Genomic DNA, 19,944 nt, shown 5'->3' on the forward strand with positions numbered 1-19,944 from the left:
AGTTATTAATATTTTTACGTTCACATTATTTACTCAGCTGAAGTCGATTTTAACTTTGCGAGACCATCTCCTTTAAAGCATTTGTTAGATGCTGATGTGCACCTCGATTACATTTGTTTCATGTAAACAAGTCATGATCACTGACACCTAAATAATGAGTCATTGTGGCCCTGAGCAATTCCTCTTTGTAAGTTGAGTTCTATTAAAGAATCTCCTCTGGCTATGTCACTTTTCACACTTAAAAACTGGGGGGGGGTTTTGTGTGCCCTTTTTTTTAATTGTTTTTTTTTATTTCAGTGGTATCACTTACACAGAAAACCCCAAACATCTTGTATCACTTATATAAAAAACCCAGTAGGTCTTTTTTGTCCTATGTTAATTTTATTTTCATGTGATTGTTTGATATAAATCACCTACTTACATTATTTTTACACCAGACCATTATCTGTTGTTCCCGCAGTCATCCTTGTAGAATTAGGCAGTATTTCCCAATACTTTGGCTTCTTAGGGCACGCTTTTTTTTTTTTTTTTTTTTTTTTTTTTTTGTAAATTAAAGCTGGCAGCACAGAGCAGATGTCTCCAAGTTGTCTCGCTACTGCCAAGAGCGTCTGGGCAGCAGTCCCAGTCACTGCAGAAGGTGCTGTACCCCCACCTGCCTGTCCCCAGGGCCACACACTCCTGCCAGGCTGCCTGGAGCACCCACCGCTGTTGGGGCATGCAACTGCCTCCGGGCTCAGGAAAAAGGCAACGCTGCGTTTGTAAGCCAAGGTATAGGCTGTTACTGATTGGAAGCAAAGAGCAAGCTTGGAGGCACTTCTCTACCAGCACCTTCAATGGGTCATGTATTAAAAATAAAACCACAAAAGCAAGCCAACCGCTTTTACCGTTCCTTGTCTAGCTGAGGACTGAAACTTGTTTAATCCATTAACAAATTATTAAATCCTAGCAAAAGAAGTAATTTATCAAACTTGGTAATCTGTATCAGAAGTAAAACGTCTCGTAGTTTTGGGATCAGTTTCCACAGCCTTCCTTCATGCAGGCAGTCACAATACCATTGCTGTAATTGTTTTCATACACTGTACTTATGCAATTACTTAATTTTTTTTTCTAATAGAAGTATCGCATTGTAAACTACTAATTTTCTCTTGTGAATGTTATTGCGTTTCAACATGGAAGCAGCACAGAGAAAAATCTAAAAAGAAAAATGTGAACAGATTCATGATCTGGTAAGATTTTAAACATGACATTGTTTTCTACGAGACTGAGCAGCACCCTTACTACAGAAAAAACAGCTTTAAAGCTAAGTGACAAGCTCCACAACACATTCTGGCCAAGGCATGGAGCTAATTCTGTGGAGAATGTACAACCTTGTCCTTGTGGGTCTGATAAGCCATTCATTTAGGAGAACACAGACTTCAGCTCTGAAATGAACAGTAGTATAACAGATTTTTATTATTATTTTTTTTTTAATTTGAGTGCAATTTCACAGAGAAAATCAGAAAAATTATATCCCATTAAATCACATCAACTCCCCTCACTGCACAGGACTAAAGCAAGCATTATAAAAGCTGGTAAATATTCAGTGATGCAAGAACTGGAAAAAACAACCACACAGCTAAGCAGAAATTGGTAAAGCTCAAAACTATGTTGTTAAGGAGTCTACCATTGCAACTACTCTTCCATGTCAAGTTATGGATCTTCTATGCTTTTCACAAAAGAAAGCCACACGAGTGTTTTACCACGCCATGATAAGCTTTACAATTCTCACCTTTCCAATATTTTGACAAGCTAGCCTCCTTTTTCTTAATGACTGCCACAACTGTTAAAAGGAGCGTATAGAAGAGCCAGTCAATCAAAATCATACGGCATTAGGAAAGGCCAAAGCAGCACATCCTCATATTGAACTTCAGAGGTTACAAGACATTCAGATTTGAATACCTTGGTTCTCCATTCAGAAATTGTGACAGAGAAAACAGTTCAAGAAGAATCTGGTATTTATGACGTCAAAAGAAAACTGGAAGAACATCAATTCCACTTACTCTCAGAACTGCAAACTACTCAATACACATGAAAATGGGAGTCCTCCATTTTACATAAATTATATCCCTTTGCTTTACTCCTCTCTCCTCATTCTTCTCTATAGCACGTGCTTAAATTTAGATATATAAAAAGACTGAGACTTTTTCTTAAGACTCTGTAGGACATTAAACCAGATCTATTTGGAGGCTTTATTTATTATACATATACAATAACAGAAGTTGTTTGGGTTTTTTTTTGTCTCAGGTTTTACTTTGATGTGAAAACTGGTAAATTGGGGAAGCAGACTGATTTCAAGTCTGTTCAACAACAGTACAATGGTATTTAGTTAAAATCATTCCATCCGTTTGACAGTAAGGTCAGAATGAAAGGGTGACAATAATGCCATTGAGCAGAAAAACACAAACCTCTCAGTAAGACAAGTAAGAATGTAAAGCCAACGCTTCCAGGCAGCAGCAACAAGCTAAACCACGCTACCGCTAATATTAGGCAACATTAACTTGCAAGTAAATATGTTTAAAATTGTATAAACAAAACAAAGTCAATCTACAATAAGTAAGAAAATAGAGTCTGCTCCAATACGGTGATGTGCAAAAGCTAAGACTGATTAGTACTTTGAAATGCTAATAGATGCAAATAGAATATCCAGTCAGGTCTTAGTTTAACTACACATAAACATATTCTGTATCTCTTTTCTTGTTAACAAGATATTCTTAACAAAACAATGTTTCAAATAATTTTTCAGAGAAACACTTATAACAGTTATATCATTGCAACTTTATAATTCTAATCTAAGGGCTCCCTTCTGCTAACCTATTTCAAAGTGAAATACAGCCACAAATACCTTGCTTTGTGTCACTGATTAAGTGAAAAATAGATTAAAATAGATACTCACACTATATGTGCAAGATCAAGTGGCTTTTCTGGCTGCTCAGGAAATACAGGACGAGGTGGTTCTCTGCTTGGTACACAACCAAGTGATTTACTAATTGCATGGCTCAGCTTCTTTGCAGGTGATTTCTGTTTTTGAAAAGAATAACAAAAATGAGTTGACTATTACAAAGAGCAGGGTAATATGTGCAATCAGGTAACAGAGAAGTGTAAAAAAAATGCGTAGTACTAGGATATTCAGAAATATCTGGTTATATTATACCATACCTGAGAAACTAGTACAGACCCTACACATAGGTGAACAAGTTTTGTGTGGGGTTTTTTTTGTGCTATAATATTGAAAAATGAAGCAGTTTAAAAAGAGTATGTAAGATGAAGAAATAAACCAATTGTCTGGTCTTTCTATCAGGAATTAAATCAAGGGGCAATCATATCCAATTAAGGGATTTCTTATACTTACTCACAATGTCTTCTGAACACAGACATTGTATTTTGAGGGGAGGGCAGGGGAAGAACAAAGGACCTGATGCACGAGCAGGTAAATAACCTGCATGCACAGGCTTACCAACTGCCAGCACCGCTTTCATTTCCCATCTATTGGAATCAACAGAAAGTTGGCGCTATGCCCCCTCCCTCTGTCCTTTACAAAGGCAATTGTTTTTGAAAAACAACTTTCAAATTTTTTTGTTCATTATGGGCACAGCCAAGGTGAACCGTAGTGTTAGATATGAATGACCGGTTTCTTTGTTTTCTTTCACAAATTCACTTGGTTGTGCTAACTAATCTCACAGGAGCAACTATCCTGGGATCATCTAAAGAAGACTGAAAGGCTGGTGACAAGCATTGCCAAACACGCAAGAATGGATAGCTGGCCTGAGTCATGGGCTTAAAATGTGTTTTTAGTCCAATGTTGACTTACAAAATTAAGTCTTAAAATGTTATTACATCCACTGAACTCATGCCAGTGATGTGGGAGGCCAGATAATGCTTTCATGAGAGCTCAGAAGTAACCTGACAGTTCTGTTTTTCTGATTTAACTCACTAACAGTCCACGTATGTGTAACCGAGTGGCTAATTACTCCTACGTAATTTTTTTACTACTCCTGTAAGACATTGCAAAGAAGAATTAGGACCAATTCTCAAGGCACATTCAAATTAAAATTCAGATTAACACTGATTTAAATAGGAGGCAAGGCAACCCAGGACAGGAGTTACACATATAGTTACAGTTTATATAAATTAGTAACTAGCAACTACTAACTAATATTTACTAACAATGAAAAACAATTAGTAATTAGTAAACCAGTGAGAATCTTCAACTCTGGGCCTCTTGGCTTTAACAATATAAAACAGGCAATAAGGGCTTTTTTGAGTGGAGAACCTACGCTTGAGGAAGTTGTTCCCTCTGTGGATTTACATGGTTTGTAGTAGATTGGGATGCATTTTAAGTATAAAGTAAAATACTTTACATCAATTGGAAAACAATGAAAAAAAGAGAAAAATTCCTTTCAAATTAGAAACGATGAGCTGGATGCCTGTGAGAATTTATTAGGATAGCCAGTTCTTAACTGAAGATTTATTATCCTCCTTCAATTACCTTACAACTCAAAGTCAATGCTAACTGAGAACTCTAAAAACCATCAATGGAAGCTGCCTCTGAATTCATGGTGAATGTAGTTTTGGGAGAAAAAGAATTACTCATGATCATATTCTTCCTTGGAGTACATGTCAGAGACAATTCAAGTGGTAGCTACAGTCAAATTCCAGTCACATGCCTCCATCAGCATCTAACACTGCTTTACAATGCGTACTCTGGCCTGGTTACCATATTAAGACCATACTGTTTCACAAATCAAACCAATTATTCAATATGTTGCAGCCTAATTCCTTTCAGATTCTAGAATTTTTATTCATCAGCCCACAGATCCAACCTGTGAAGCAGCAGAATACATGAAGGCCATGGAGAGCAAGCCATCTAACAACCTTCAGATACCGGGTGGAATGGGCAATTGAACTTCCCAATATATTATCTTTGGCTCTTGCAGACAGAAAGTCTTGGACCTATTGAAGTACCACTGCAAAAATCTTGTGAGGGATGTAAGATTCTTATCTCCTCTCACCAAGAAGGGCTTCAGTAGGAAGGATGTCAAGATAATTAACTGCTTCAGGTGAGTCTCCCATAGGGACCTCTGTAAAAGAGCATGTTCCGAAGCACTTCAGCCTACTAATTCACTAAATACTAAGCACTAAAAAGACTTGCTGATAGTAAGCTGATGTTTTGTTTTGGTTTTGGTTTGGTTTTTTTTAATGTGTTGAGAAAACCTGGTAGATTGCAATCAATGGATGATCCTTGCAAAGTGTTGAAGTACACAGTGCTCTCACTATGAAAGGTTCTACAGATGATCATCAGCCTTTAATTATTTTGAAATCCTATGAAAAACACAATCCAATCTTTATGTTACTTCTTCCTAATTCCACATTAAATTTAAATTATGCACACAAATGTGATGATACTGAAAGTAAAATACTAGTTTTCCTAAATTAATTCTTCTATATATTGAAAATTTTCACATTTATTTCTCTCTCAATTTGTTCTCCGCTTCTTCTCCTTTTAGAGTGTTTCCTACTTGACTCTTTACCCTGTTCATCTTTGGTTTCTGCACAGACCATCTATTCTCAGCATACCTTTTCTGTGACCTCCTGTTTAGAGTATTTTTAGGCTATTTTAAAGTGTTTTTTCCATTGTGGTAACAAACACTATATCCTATTGTGCTACCCCACCATTTATTTTGTCAAACAAACGCAGTGCTGTCTAGAATGCTGTACAATTGAGCCACTACTGCAGCTTCACTTTCTGAAAATTATAGGGGAAAGATAATTTCCATTGATCCCAACTTCTTGATAATGCTTCTCAGTGCAGTTGACAGTGAAAAGAGCACAGCAGGCAGAATGATCATGCTACTTCACAGGCAAGTATACCTCTTACGGGTATCTCATTTCCCTGAGAAACAGCTATTTTTTCTTTCAATTAGCTGAGTTCTACTTTAGTGATTTCTAATAAAAACCACCTCTCTCTCATCATTGTTGCTAATCTTGACCTCCTGCCTGTTTGATACTGTCTGTAAGATACTCTCCCCTTCAAAAAAGCAGAAAAAACAAACAGAAAGCCCCAGAGTAACATAATCCTCTCATCCACCACCACCACCACCACAAATACCACTATCCCCTTCCCCATCACGGACACCACCACTGTGAACCTCCCCACATAACACATCCACTTGCCCATCACTAGCACTACTGTATTTCTACAAATTCTTTCTCCCCAGCTGTTCATCTTGTTCCTTCCTGACTTTAATCTGTATTTGTAAATAGCTGGGGGCAAACTATGTTTTATGAAGTATCTGCAACTTTTGTCACAACAGGATCTCAGTCAGTTTGGAGCTTGGATGTACTACTGCAAAATCCCCTATATTAATAAATTCCAACTCCAAATAAGTAGTTAAAATTAATAAAGAATTTCAGACTTTGAAAAAGGTTTCACACATCCTAGAGTCCAATTTACAGACTTATCTTCAGCTTTAGATGGTAAAACAGTCTGGTGTGCCTTTATTTTCAGAGGCTTTCAACCACTTAATGTTTCCTTCTGCTACAGAAGCGTAACTGCAGAAACCAGCCAACAACACGCTGCTCTAACTTCAGCTTCATCCACATACTCTCTTGGGAATGGCTAACAGGCAATCCATTTTGTTTTACTTCCTAAATGGGCATGGTACATGACTCAGCGGGATTTGCACTGCTGTGGCCATTATATCAGTCTGATGGTAAGCATGGTTGATGATCCAAAAAAAAGACAGGCACATAAACGAAATACGTGCTCTTTATCTGGACACAATGTTTCAGCAACCTTCCTGGACCCTGGTATTCATGTTTTTGGTTTTGCTCCAAAATGTTAAGTCACATAGCAACTTACTTTCCCTTTTTACTGATCATCTAATTGCCAAGAAAATTGCACGAAAAGTTCTTTCTCTGCATTATTCCAAAAGGTTCATGAGATGCAAAAGTATCAGTTTGGCTCTAGCAATCTGCCAGTAGCGCTTTGCAGTTTTGAGTGCATTAGCAAGGAACAACTGCAGTGCTTCTTGTGGAACTCCTGCTTTTCAGCACAACAAATCTTTTTACAGTCTGACATTCCTTCTTCAGCAAACTCTCTCAGCCTTTTACCTATCTAGATCTATCTGTGGAGGATACTTACCTTTTACCCAAGTCTATCAATAAATTTTCAAAAGAAACAGTTTCTGCTTCTTTTTCATCATGCATAGAATAATAAAACTTATGAGAAACGTCTGCCACCAGTTACCTAGGTGTTTAAGGAATCAATGATCTCCAGATAGTTACAATTCAGTATGCAGTTACTAGACATCCCAGTAGGTCCTCTTCCTTTTGAGCTGATTATTCGAGATACACGTTTTTGGGTCTCCTGTCTTCCAAAATACCTATGAAGTTCAAAGCCAGAGCTGGACTACTGAATTACGTATGAATCCAGATATCCAGGCTGTTTCTATAACATCACTTCCACTACCACTTTCTAGATGATACATTTTAATAAATTTTTCAACTGAACAAGAAATCGAGGTCAGATCAGGTGAACATTATACAAGTTGTCTCTCTCCAGGCACAGCACTGGCTGGTATGCATGCTTTCTGCAGCTACTGCAGTGGCAACCTGCAGAAGTTCATAAGTAGCAGCAAACACAGTTTTCATGATCCAAAACAGGGTCTACATACCAGCAAGCACATCTGACTTCTCCAGGCTCCAGAGAAAGCTCAAAAAAAAAGGTAAAATAAATACTTCTGAGAAGCTGGAATGTTTGTTCTCTTTTTTTCCTCTAAAAAGTTGAAGGAGACCCTGGCCCTGCACTTGTACGCGTCTGGTGATTTCACATTCCACTTGTATAGCCACAAGGTAAGGTTAAAACACCTTTCCTATTAACCATGGAATCACTCTCCCTATGACACTCATCCTCAGTTAGAATCAAATGTAAACCAAACACTCGGGGTTCAGTTATTTCAGTAAATTTATCATCGATACATCAGTCAAGGACTGTTCTAGATTCTACATTTTTATTTAATAAACAATCATGGTTTTATCCAACTTAGTTATGAATAAAGCATGAACAAAATATGACTTATGTAGCAATGCCTGCGTAAGCGTGCAACTAGCCTATAAAAGTCATTTTAAGTACTAGAACAACTATTCAACTCATTTTTCCCAGAGACCCAGAAGGCAGATGTCAGCACGTCACTGCACTGTGCGGGGTCTGGCTCTGTTCGACCAGTGAGACATGCACACTGCTCGCAGCTGGAAACACTGCTCTGCAGCTGCTTTCTAATAGCAGGGATTCAGCTTGCTGTCCTGGGAGTCAGGAAAATACTACGAAGGGACCTCCCACAGAAAACACAGCAAGTGCTGAGTGTGTATGTTCTTAACCAAGTTTAGACAAAACTGAGTTGCGCCTCCATCCTGACAAGCATTACCCCTGGAGTTGCCTAGATCTGCCCAAACAAACACGGCTGAGGTATGTGCCTCAAATGCAAACAGACTGACCACTTTCTGCTGGGAAAACTAATATGTTATTGACAGATACCACTGAGAAACTGTTACATGTGCAAAAGACATGAGAAATTATCAGTAAAATGCAACTGTGATGTTCCATACATTTGAAAACTAATTGCACCTGTATTGTGTGTTGCCAGATCCTCTTCAGAATGGTTTGTAGATCCTACCCTATTCTTCACTATGGGGGTAGTGAGGCACTGGCACAGGTTGCCCAGAGAGGTTGTGGATATTCCATTCCTGGAAGTGTTCAAGGCCAGGTTGGATGGGGCTTTGAGCAACCTGGTCTAGTGGAAGGTGTCCTTGCTCATGGCAGAGGGATTGGAACTAGATGATCTTTAAGGTCCCTTCCAACCCAAACCATTCTATGATCCTGTCTCTGTCCACCTGCCTTCCTATCAAAGGTTACATCTCTTAAAAACCCCAAAACTTCCATCATGGAATTAAAAAGCTGGAAACTACAAACTACGTTACCAAAAGTTGTCTCTCTAGCTTTTTCTAATTGTCTATTCATTAATCACACCACCTCTACCAAAAGAGTCTAGTAAACAATTGTTACGATGGCCTTAGAAATTTGTAAGTAATAAAAACGGAACTGAAACTTGGTTGATAAGAACACTTATTTGAAAATTGAGGTTTTAAAGTTATCCGTTTCACTCTCTCTCTTTCCCCCCTCCCCTCCAATATCTGTCTCATTCTACGGATACTACTTGTAATATCATAAACCACACAGGATGCAAACACAAAGTAATGCAGCATATCCACCCTTCTTCTATACTGAAAATGGGTAAGCAAGCAAAAAAAAATTTTCAGTCAGTGCACAGAGAACTTTCCCTCTTCTCCCAGCAGAGGAATTGTGCTGAGCAGCCAAGTGGATTAAGTAGAAAGAAGCCAGTAAGGTAAGTGAAGCGAGCGGAATGCATAGACGGAAATGGTATTGCAAGAAGGAAGCTAAAGCACACACGTCTGCTTGCAGCTCTCAGCAGAGGAGGTACACAGTCACCCCAGATGTCCAGGCCTGTTATTTGTCTGTGTGTGAGGGCAGCGTGCCCTCTGCTGGAAAATGCTGAATTATAAAAGGGTTTTTCACATCACTTGAAAATAGGAGCCCATGTGATGGTGGAAGTCCACACATAGACAGCAACGTGACAGGGATGCAGAGCACACCATTTAATACCGTGTTCCCTTTCAGCTTGTTTCTGGGAGACTGAATAAAAGCATGTTTGAAAATTTTAAACAACAACTTTAAGGTAGTCTAAATGGGAAATTAAATGAACCAGAAATATAAGAGATGTAATTTTGAGAGCAAAATCTTATTAACAGCTACTTACGGTATTGCTAGACTTTAACTCGGTAGATAAAAGGGTCTGTCTTTTGTTTTAGATTTGATTAGTACCCAGTATAATGACTTCCCAACGGAAGCCATAGATATTATCACTATAGAAACAACTAAACATTTGTTTGGTTTGTTGATACATATTCCAAAGCCACCATGTTAAGGGTGGTTATAAATAACAAACATTCCATTATTTATAGCAGGAAGAGCGTTCTAACTCAACCACAGTTAATAAGCCATCAAAACTTACACCCTAGGGTATAAGCCCTTAGGGTACTTGGCTATTTTAACATTCTACCTGAAAATTACAGATGACAGAGACCGCTTAAGTTTAGCAGACTAAACAAAAAATAAACAGAATGAACAATGACTAATCTACATGCTTTCAAAATGAACAATTTGATTTTCAGTTCTGCTGCACGTACATAACTAAATGAATCAGTGTTTAAGGCTATTTAATAAAAACAAAATTGAAATAGCCCAGAAGGAAAAATTTGGAAAGTGTTTGAAGGTGTTTCCACCCCCTGCAAACAGGCCCCAATAAGCAATGTGTTCATGCAGCAAAATCCCTCTTTCAAAAAAATGTTTCTACCTGAACTTACATATATATGTAATATCACTATAGTAATATATATATGTATATATATTTTTAAAATATCACCATACTGTATGATTTATAGTATCAAAAATTTTCAAAGGCATTTCAGAATTTCAGGGAAAAGAACCTTATGAAAATACTTATTATTAATGCTTATTCTGGGTCTTAGGGCTCCAAACCTCTGAAAATACACCATACAAGACTGAACTGGACCTGGCTGTACTGGAAACCCAGGAAAAATAAATTTCTTTTTTCATTGTATCAGAGTACCAGCTAACCTCTGCAGATCTGGTCAGCAGGAGTCTTTGGGTCTTCACTCAAGAAATTATTGTTGAGTAAACACACAAGTAGGTCATGCTATTTCAGCTGAAGCTGCACCAGTGCTCAGTGAAGAGTTACAATGCGCATTTTGCAGTCGTGTCTTCCTTTCTAGACACCAATATAGTGTTTTCACAACAGTCTGACATTGCTGATGCGTGTTCAGTTCATAGGCAACTGCATTCCCCGAACTGTCTTCTGCAGAACTGCTCCCCAACCACATGTCCTTCATGAAACTTTGCGGTTGCTTAGTCTCACTTGAACTTTGCAATTTTCTGTATGGAACCGCATCTTTTTTGAAAACGTAAGCAATCCAAAATAGACACCTTCAAATTCATTCCCTTTGCCGGATGTTCTTCATCTTCTTATCAGGTTCAGCTTTGCCCCCTTACCAGCGGTACTAATCACCCGGCTAATGAAGGCAGAAGTGTCCTACTGAAGACTGTCATGAAAAAGACACTTCAGATTCCCTGACCTCACCAACTGATGGATTTCATTGTCTGTTATTTAACTAGCAACGCAGTCCAAAACCAAAACTAAGATATATTTTTTTTTTAATTAAGGAAGACTAATATTCAATTTTCATAAAATTGATGCACAAGACTTGCAAAAGTTAAAAAAAGATTAAAAGAAAAACTAATTAAGAGACCTCTCTCAAGATTCCTCTTCCATGCTCAGTTCGTAAGAGACAACCCAGTCTGTAGTAGTATTTTATATATCCCTGAATTTTTTAGTCCATTTAAAACACTTTGTTGCTTAAAAAAATCCACAAAATGGTTAAAAAGGCTCAGAAATAAGTTTTTAGAGCTAGAGCCAGAAATATTACTTTAGACTACAGCAACATAAATGCTCCTTATGATTGCCTTATTGTTTACTGGAATCCCACAGATTTCTCCATTTTTGTCTTTCATTTCCATCTTTTGTCTTTCCTTCACCTTTATGCAACTTTTAGCCTCTTGTTTTCATCTTTCTTTGATGTGGATTCTGACTATGCTGAACAACAAACGTAAGTATCTCCTTCGCTCTTCATGCCTTTTATTCTTTTGGCTCACATCCAGGCATAACTCCATAGTTGTACTATACAAACCTCCTACAAAGAGATTTACATAAGCATGCCTTTTAAAAGTGTTCCTTCCATTTCACCTACTGCTGCAATTTCTTACCAGTTTGAGTTACATCTTGTTTCTGTACAAGACAGCCAAATTTGCTACTGCTAAAATTCCTTCTACAGACTTCTGGACCAATTGTTTTTATGTATCAGTGTTTTCATTAGATAAGATATTAAAATGCAGCCTCTTTCCCGGGTTCCCAACTATCATTATTTTCTTTCATACTTTCTTTCCTTTTCTTCTGTAAAAACTCAGTTTCCCAGTATCTTCTGCTGTTTCCAGTAATCATCTACTTCCAGTTTTGTGCTTTGTTTAGTGTTGCTTCTGTAGGTGCAATTCCCTCTTCTCCTCCACGAAGAATACGTAAGGGAACAGTTCCAGAGCCACCACCTGGTCCCAATGGCAGGTAATCTGAATTCTTGATCTCCAAAGCAAGGTGGCTGCACCCAGGCTGTCTAGTAGGCATGGTTCCTTGCCTGTGTCAACTCCTAAACCTTACCTTAGGAGCTGCTTGGGAGACTGCCGTCTGCTCCACAATGAAGCTAGGGATTGTTCTGACAGTCCAGCAGTTCAGATCATACAACAACCCTGCACTGTTTCATTTACCAGAAGAGTGATAGTCTGAATATCCTCCTTTTCCATTTATGTAATTTCCCACTCCTCCAGTTCACATTATCTCTTAAAATCAACTTATTCTGTACAGTCTAGAAAGAATCAAATGCCTCAAAAGTTAATACTGAAACAAAACAGGATGACAGATTCACAGGTCCTACTACTAGAATGGGGCACAGCCATCTAACCTGACTTGCTGCAAACACAGGTCAGAGACTTCAGAAGGAAATATCTACATTAGAGTTAGAGCTACTATTTAGATACGTCTTTGTATTAAAAAATGCAGACTGGATTTATATCTACTTAAGGGGATAATAATCTACTGGTAGTTCAGATTAAACATTCCAGAAGTTTATCACCCACATAGTTAAAAAAAGGACAATATTTAAGACCGAATTTTCCTATCCTCGCCTTCCAACTATTGAATGGTATTAAGCCCCAATTTTCTAAATTAAACAGTAATACTATAATGACTCTTCCTCATGAAGATAATTACTAATTATAATTGAATCATCATTTGAACTTCTCTTTGAGTAAGTAAAGGGTTGGTCTTAATCTTTTGCCATAAAATAGGGGTTTTTTATCTAAAACTGTCTATTATTTCTTGAGATGTGATTATCATATAGTCATCCAACTGAATGTTATTTCTCATGTAATTTCTTTAAGGCTTATTAGTTAAGAGTTTTCAATGCATGTATTTACAATTGTCAGGACAATACCAATACTGAATTTTTGTCTTGAAGAAATACTATCTTTAACGATGCCACTTGACAGTTCCTTTCTAAGCACAGCATTCATGCTAACTGGTTTACCTTTCTGGGGAGGAAAGGTACTGCAACCTTTAAGTCTTTTTAAGCTAGAAGAGAGGAAAATACAAGAAAAGTAGGACTGATGTGTTTTTTCTTCCCCCTTTCACGTGTTAAGGCCTTGAGAAGGACGGTGCTGTCTTGTGTGCTTTAAAACAGCACTGAATACAATGACAACTATCAATAAATTAAAAACGTTACTTGTACTAAAACCAGTACAGTGTACCTATTTATACGCATTTGGTATTTGAAAACCTTTAAAAGTCCTACTGTGCAGTTCTACTATAAAAACTAACTTTCAGAATAAATGAGTACAGAGGTGGTTGTTTCAGCACGACAAACAAAGGTGAGTTACCCCAAGAGGAATGCTCCTTCATCTGATGCTGGTTGCTATGAGGACCATTTGCATGGCCACGCCAAAAACAGTTTTGACAGAGCTGGTAGTTGTGGCACTGCTGGCATCGGTACCGGAAACCCATCATGCTCTCACACCGGCAATACGAACATTCCACGGGATGGAAGACTTGGTGGAGATGGGGAGGGAGGGGGGACCAAAAAAAAAAAAAGGAAAAAAAAAAAAAAGAAAAGTAATAAGTGAACTTTAGGAAAACCTCGATCATTAAATTTCATTGGAGCTTACAACCCCCATGCCCCCTCCCCACGTTCTTAACCACTTAACCAACTTGTTGTTCTGGGCAGGTCATGGATTTTGAGTGCAGAGCAGGTAATTTTGGTGAGATTAACCGTAAATTTAAGTTGATGATAACATAGCAATTCCATCTGACAAGCTCAGTATTTCTTCAGATTTCTCCCTCCTTGGAGACACTCGGACCCAGAAGGCTCCGTGGAAGTCCAACAACACTGAGAATACGTATGTGCGGACAGGAAAAGCAGAAAGGCTATCTTCACGGACTCATTTCTGCCTAAGGAGATCACTTTGCCCTAGAGTCAGCTGAGAGAGCTTTTCACAGAACAGGCAAATTCAGAGCACCACGATGGGCTTCTGCTCTGAATCACCTCTCACTGAGGATCTTCCCTTGCTCTTCCCCAACTGTGAGCTGCCTCTTGTACCCCTATAGCTTAAACTGAAGAAAACCCTCAATGTACCTCTAAGCCTTAACATCTGAGAACAGGAAAATTAAATTAGGTATGACATGCAGAACCACGATTAGAAGCAGGCTTGAAAAAAAAATTAAAAAGAAAAAAGCTTCTTCCCTGTTCTTCTACCCATGAACAATCACAGGCTTGCTCCATTTAAGAGAGAAGTCTTCAGGATAAACAAAAGAGGAATGTTAGAATGAGGTAAAGGAGATATCTTACTGTGTCAAATGCATCTTAAAAGGTAAGGCACAGGACATGGAACGGAAGGATGAAGGTGAAGGCGAATTACAGAAGCAAATGGTTTAGCATTGCTGTGGGTCTAGAGCATAAGTAGTTACAGACAGGTATAAATAACTGCTATGGAGAAGACTACAGGAAAAAAGAGCAGCTCACTGGCCAGTCAGCTGAAATTCTTAGGTATGTCTATTATAAACTACTGAAAGATGCAAGAGAAATAATTAGAAAGAGTCTGGAGTTTCGATCTGTGATAAAAATGATGACTTAGCTGTTCTAACTGAGACTTGGTGCAATACTGCACAGGGCAATAAAATTAATGTAGAAAGATACCGCTCTTACAGGAAGGTTTGGCCAGTTTAACAGTGCAGAAGCGACTACTACCTCAAGAGTGGATGCATATGCCAAAACTGTTGAAAACACACAGATAACAATTAAAGCAAAGACAACTTGAGCATTAATCTGCTCAGGAATGCCATGGATAATTAAGCCAAGATGATCAGGTGGATGATGCTCTATTGCAGCACGTAGCAACACTGTATAAAGCAAAGGACTTGATCGTGTTGGACGATTTCAATATACAAATGCCCTTTGGGAATGGACTGTAGAGGAACTGGTGACTTTTTGTTTTTTTTAATAGAAAAGGTAAAGAAAGCAATGAAAAGGAAGACTTCTAGATTTGGATTGAACAGTAGAAAAAAACTGGCTGAAAAAGATGATGACAAGTGACCTTAAGTTAACATGCCAACAGAGTAATTTTGTGAATTTTAGGAAGTGGAGGAGAGAAAACATGACTTCAGTGCAGCAGGTTTCAGTAAACTCATGAGAATGAGTAGGTAAGCTACAAGAAGAAAAAATTCAAGAGGAAAAATGAGTTAGGAGAATTCTTAAAGTTCCTTGAAAAAGTTATGCTAAAGAAACAAGCATAAAATATCTCAGTGCAGAGAAAAGAGGAGACTTTAGTAAAACACCAACATAGCTAAAATTGAAGAGCTCCTTAATAACCTAAAATTCAAAAGGAAGTCTACAGAACTGAAAACCGGGACAAATTATTAATGAGGGTTAAAATACTCACAAAGTTAGAAAAACAGAATGAGAGAAAACTAGCAGGGGATTTAAAAGGGACATTACAGGAATTGTAATTATGATCCTTAAAAGGGTGTGAAGTTATACCTATGTAACTACTGACTTCTCATGTTATTTTAACTTCTAGAATACATACTGGAACAAATAATAAAGCAAAGGACTGTAAACACCTGAAGAACAACAGAGAAATGAGCCATGGGCATTTGCCAAATCAACCTAATGTTTTACCATGACAGAGTAATTGACCTTGAAAATAGGAAACAGGCATCAAATGTCATCAATTTTTCATTTTACTTCAGCATTCTTACAAAATTGGTCTCCCATGATATTCTCATGACAATGGGAAATACACAGTAGACGAAAGGAGTGTAACTCGGATGTGAATCTCACTGGAAAAAGACCAGAGAGCAGTTAAAATGGAAAGATCTGATGAGCGAAGGGCTTTATTCCAAGTCACAAATGGGTCAATATTTTTCATAAACATACTGAATGATCATCAAAAATATCCGATTTTGGGCATCACATTTTAAGGAAGATGTGGGTTAATTGTATGGACAGGAGAAAGCAATAGGATTGTCTGAACAATATCTAGTAGACATCTTTGCTGGGAGTAGACTATGAGAAGGTATCATCAAACATGCAAGAGGTACTTACAAAAATAGCAATACATTCTCCAGAGCCAGTGGCCAAAAAACAGGTACTTAAGGGTTTAAACTGCAATAAGAAAAAACTCATGCTAGAACATTAGGAAAAACTTTCTCAGCCTAAGAATATTTAAATACCGATCTCACCCCAGCTTCAAGTCCAAAGAGGTGTTGAAAGTTTTTGATAGAGGATTTTAAGAAGCAGCGAGGCAAATCTTTCAAGAATGTTTACATACACTTGGGTTTGCCTTTGGGAAGAGAGATGGGTGAAGTCACAGGTTCCCAAAGCTTTTTTTTTTTTTTTTTTGCGCACCCCAGCCCCACACTCTCCTGCAATATCCTTTCTGCCTGTGGCAGGGATGCTGTCTCCTGTTAAGCCAGAGCATTAGGTCACTACCTTAATGAAAGCCAATATACTGGTATCAGCTGATCGCAGCATGTTCTGTCTACCTCTGCATGCCACTTGATCTTGTCTCTTCTTCCCTACCTTTTCAAGAATGTCTCTTATCTTCTCTGACTCCATGCATTTAGAAGAGATTACTATTGATGAAAAGGGGACAAAAGTACTACAGCATCCTGAACCAAAGAATCAAAAACTTGAAATTTATATGCTTGATTTAGGAAAGCAATAACAACATTCTGATAAAATAAAACATGAGGCAAAACAATAATGGTGACAGTACTCAATGTACTGAAAAAAGCATGCTCTCAGAATGATTGGTAAAGAGAAGATCAGAACAGTCAGTATCTGAGATTAGTAGATCATAGGCAAGGTACCTGGCCATCAAGATAGAAACCAAAGAGGTGCACTTTTTGGTTTGTTTGTGGGTTTTTTTGTTTGTTTGTTTTGTCTTTTTCTGAAAGTGACAAAGTTTAGCTATGGATGGGAAACAAAGAAATGAAGTGGAACAGCATGCTTCTTCCCAGTACCAACTTGCTGTCTTCCCCTTCCTGGCTTACTGGCAGGTGGTATGTCATGATCAAATGCAGGTATTACTCTTTTCCCATTTTTTTGTTCATTTCTGAATGCCATAAAATATGTGATACTTTTGATAATAAAAACTCTTTTGACTATATGGCATTTGACCTCGTTTGTGTCTTAATCTCGCTCTTGGGATCATATCGAAACCTTCCCCGACATTGGATTGGGACATGTTGCAAACTTTATTTCTCTTCTCTCCTGTTCAGATCGCTTTCCACGCTCCCATCTGCATAAATCCAACCAGACTGTAGTTGCCATGAAGTGGTCAATTGAAAATGTTTTTCACATCATTGACAGGCCCAACTCCAAGTCACACTTGAGTCACCATGACCCCTCCTGCCTGTGGACCGCAAGAATTCACCTCATGTCCCAATCCGTTTTTTCTCTCTCCTTCCTACTCCTCCTGCCTCTGAAATACTTGTTCTAATCAAAATGCTCATGCTTCATTTTCTCTGCCTCAGTGACCTGAGCGTTTTTTTTTTTGTTGTTGACACCTTTCTCTTTTGAAGGTGTCCCTATACCGAAAGCTCCCTGCCACATATGGGAGTGGGAGTTTTAAGCTTCTCTGCACTTTTCGCTGCTTCCAAGTCTTCAGTCATTCCCTTTTCTGGCTGCCAGTACTCCAGACTCAAATCTCCTACAGGTCTTTCAAGAAAGGGACAACCTGCTCCTTCCTCCCTTTTCTCCTGCCAGCAGACCAATTCCCGATGGAAGGCACAGGAAGGGCAGGAGAGGGAAGCAGCTAGAGAGATTGGACCATGAACCCAATTCTCCTGTCTGGCTTTTCCTCCTTTTTCTGACTCCTGACCACATATCTGTATTCTGCAAGTTTTTGCTTTCCCTTTTTCTTCAACTGATACAGTCAGTGACTGTCATCGTATTTCAATTCCCTCCCAAGCGTTCTGCCCCAGGCTGCAGGACACGTCCTTCTACTTTCCATCCTGTCTGACCCACCCCAGCATCACTCGCTCTGCTCAGGCTCCTGCATTCCCGAGTATTCCTGAAAGAAATCTCGTCACAAAACTAACCACTCCCATCAAAGCTGTGTCCTCTTCTCCTTTCAGCTCTGCCAGCCAAAACTCTTCTCATGTAAGTAATCTTTAACTCTCTGCTAAAGCCTCAACAGTATTTTTGCCACCAGTATTCAAATCTTCAATCATTAATCTTCAAATCTCCTCTCTTTTCATTCCCATTTCTTCTCTGATCAGGACATGTTAAATTCTTCCAAATGAAAACCAGAACAATGTGATGTGACTTTTCCCCTCTTCTTCCCTCCTCTATTACACAGATACTTCTAATTTGCTCTCTTCTACAAATCCCAAATTTGTTCAAAGACTTTCTTGTGCCATCTTGTGATTTACCTCAAACTCGTCGTAGCTGTTCCTTCTTTATTATTATTTACTTTGGTCTGTTCCCCATGCTCTCCAACATCAAAATATAAACACAATTTAGGTTTTCAGATTCCAAGGACAAAAATTTGATGATATTTTCTTCTCTAACCCCAAGTTCCTTTTGTCTCTATGCTTACCGAATGCATGCTTACTGTCTGATGTCCCTCTCCCTCAGTTCTGATCTTAAGAAATCTCTCTGCCTCTCATTTCCACAGAAGCTGTTCTGGTCAAAATCCCTTACTACTGTTTTCCACCCAAATGTAGGTATCTTCACTCCACCACCAATCTTTGGGCTACAAACTCCAAATCCGATCTTCTTCCTTGTTTTGAAATGTCCATATACTGCCCTGGCTCCATGTAGTCATCTTTTATGTTATATTTTGACTGCTGATGCCAAAAACCAGTCTTTGCTCTGTCTGGACAATGCCCTTCTCATGGGGACATATGATTAAGGCTTCCAAAATATGAGAGTAATATAAATGATAGATTGCTAAAATGAAATAATGAAGAAGAGTTTTAGAGGAAAATTGTGGATCCATACTTTGGACATTTTGTTTCAAATTACCCTAATTTTAAAGATACATGAGAGAGTTAAGAGAGATGCAGGACTGGTTGATCAGAGACTGGTCTGGAACTGAGAAGCATATCCAAGTTGTCTGCTTACACATGACAGTATTTCTGTAGGAAGAACAGTATGAATAACAAAATGTAGATAGAACTAAGTAGGGGAAAAGAAGAGAGCCTTTATTAAATTGTGTAGGAGAAATTCCCAGGGACATTAAAAAAACTAGCACGTAAAGGAAAATGAAAGTATGACAGCTGCAAAATACAAGAAAAGAAATCAAAGAGGAGATAATAAAAGTAGAAGGCATGATGAAGATGTAATAATTCACCATTTTCACAAAAATGTTTTAGGGAAAACCTTGGAAAAACCCCTACTGTTCAAAACTCTGGCTAAGACAGAATTAATGTTGGAGGAGAAATGCTTTGAAGAACTTGCCATGACTATAAATACAAACTTTTATTACACTGTTCTTTTACATGTGGTACTCACAGTTACATCTGTAAACAAGACATACTGCTACAAGATTTTGCTTTGTGCTAGTGGACACAGGCCAGCAATATTGATGTGTACCCCCGTAACTTCTAAATTCTATTACTCGAATGTAAAATACATGCAAATGAT

At 38.3% G+C, this 19,944-nt stretch overlaps 1 protein-coding gene across 11 annotated transcripts in view; it reads right to left on the reverse strand.

Annotated features, from left to right (window-relative positions):
- DTNB (dystrobrevin beta) overlaps positions 1–19,944 on the reverse strand; it is a 214,767-nt gene that overhangs the window by 141,189 nt on the left and 53,634 nt on the right. For 10 of the 11 annotated variants that reach the window (XM_030037505.2, XM_030037503.1, XM_030037509.1 and 7 more), the window contains 2 exons: positions 13,677–13,843; positions 2,933–3,057 (listed from right to left, as the gene is read on the reverse strand). In XM_030037505.2, the coding sequence (XP_029893365.1) occupies positions 2,933–3,057; positions 13,677–13,843 (292 nt within the window). Of the gene's footprint in view, positions 1–1,788; positions 1,820–2,932; positions 3,058–13,676; positions 13,844–19,944 lie in introns of those variants that run through there. The other variant, XM_041128840.1, reaches the window with a different exon arrangement.

This window comes from Aquila chrysaetos, chromosome 15 (genome assembly GCF_900496995.4).
Source record: "Aquila chrysaetos chrysaetos chromosome 15, bAquChr1.4, whole genome shotgun sequence".
NCBI classification, from domain to species: domain Eukaryota; kingdom Metazoa; phylum Chordata; class Aves; order Accipitriformes; family Accipitridae; genus Aquila; species Aquila chrysaetos.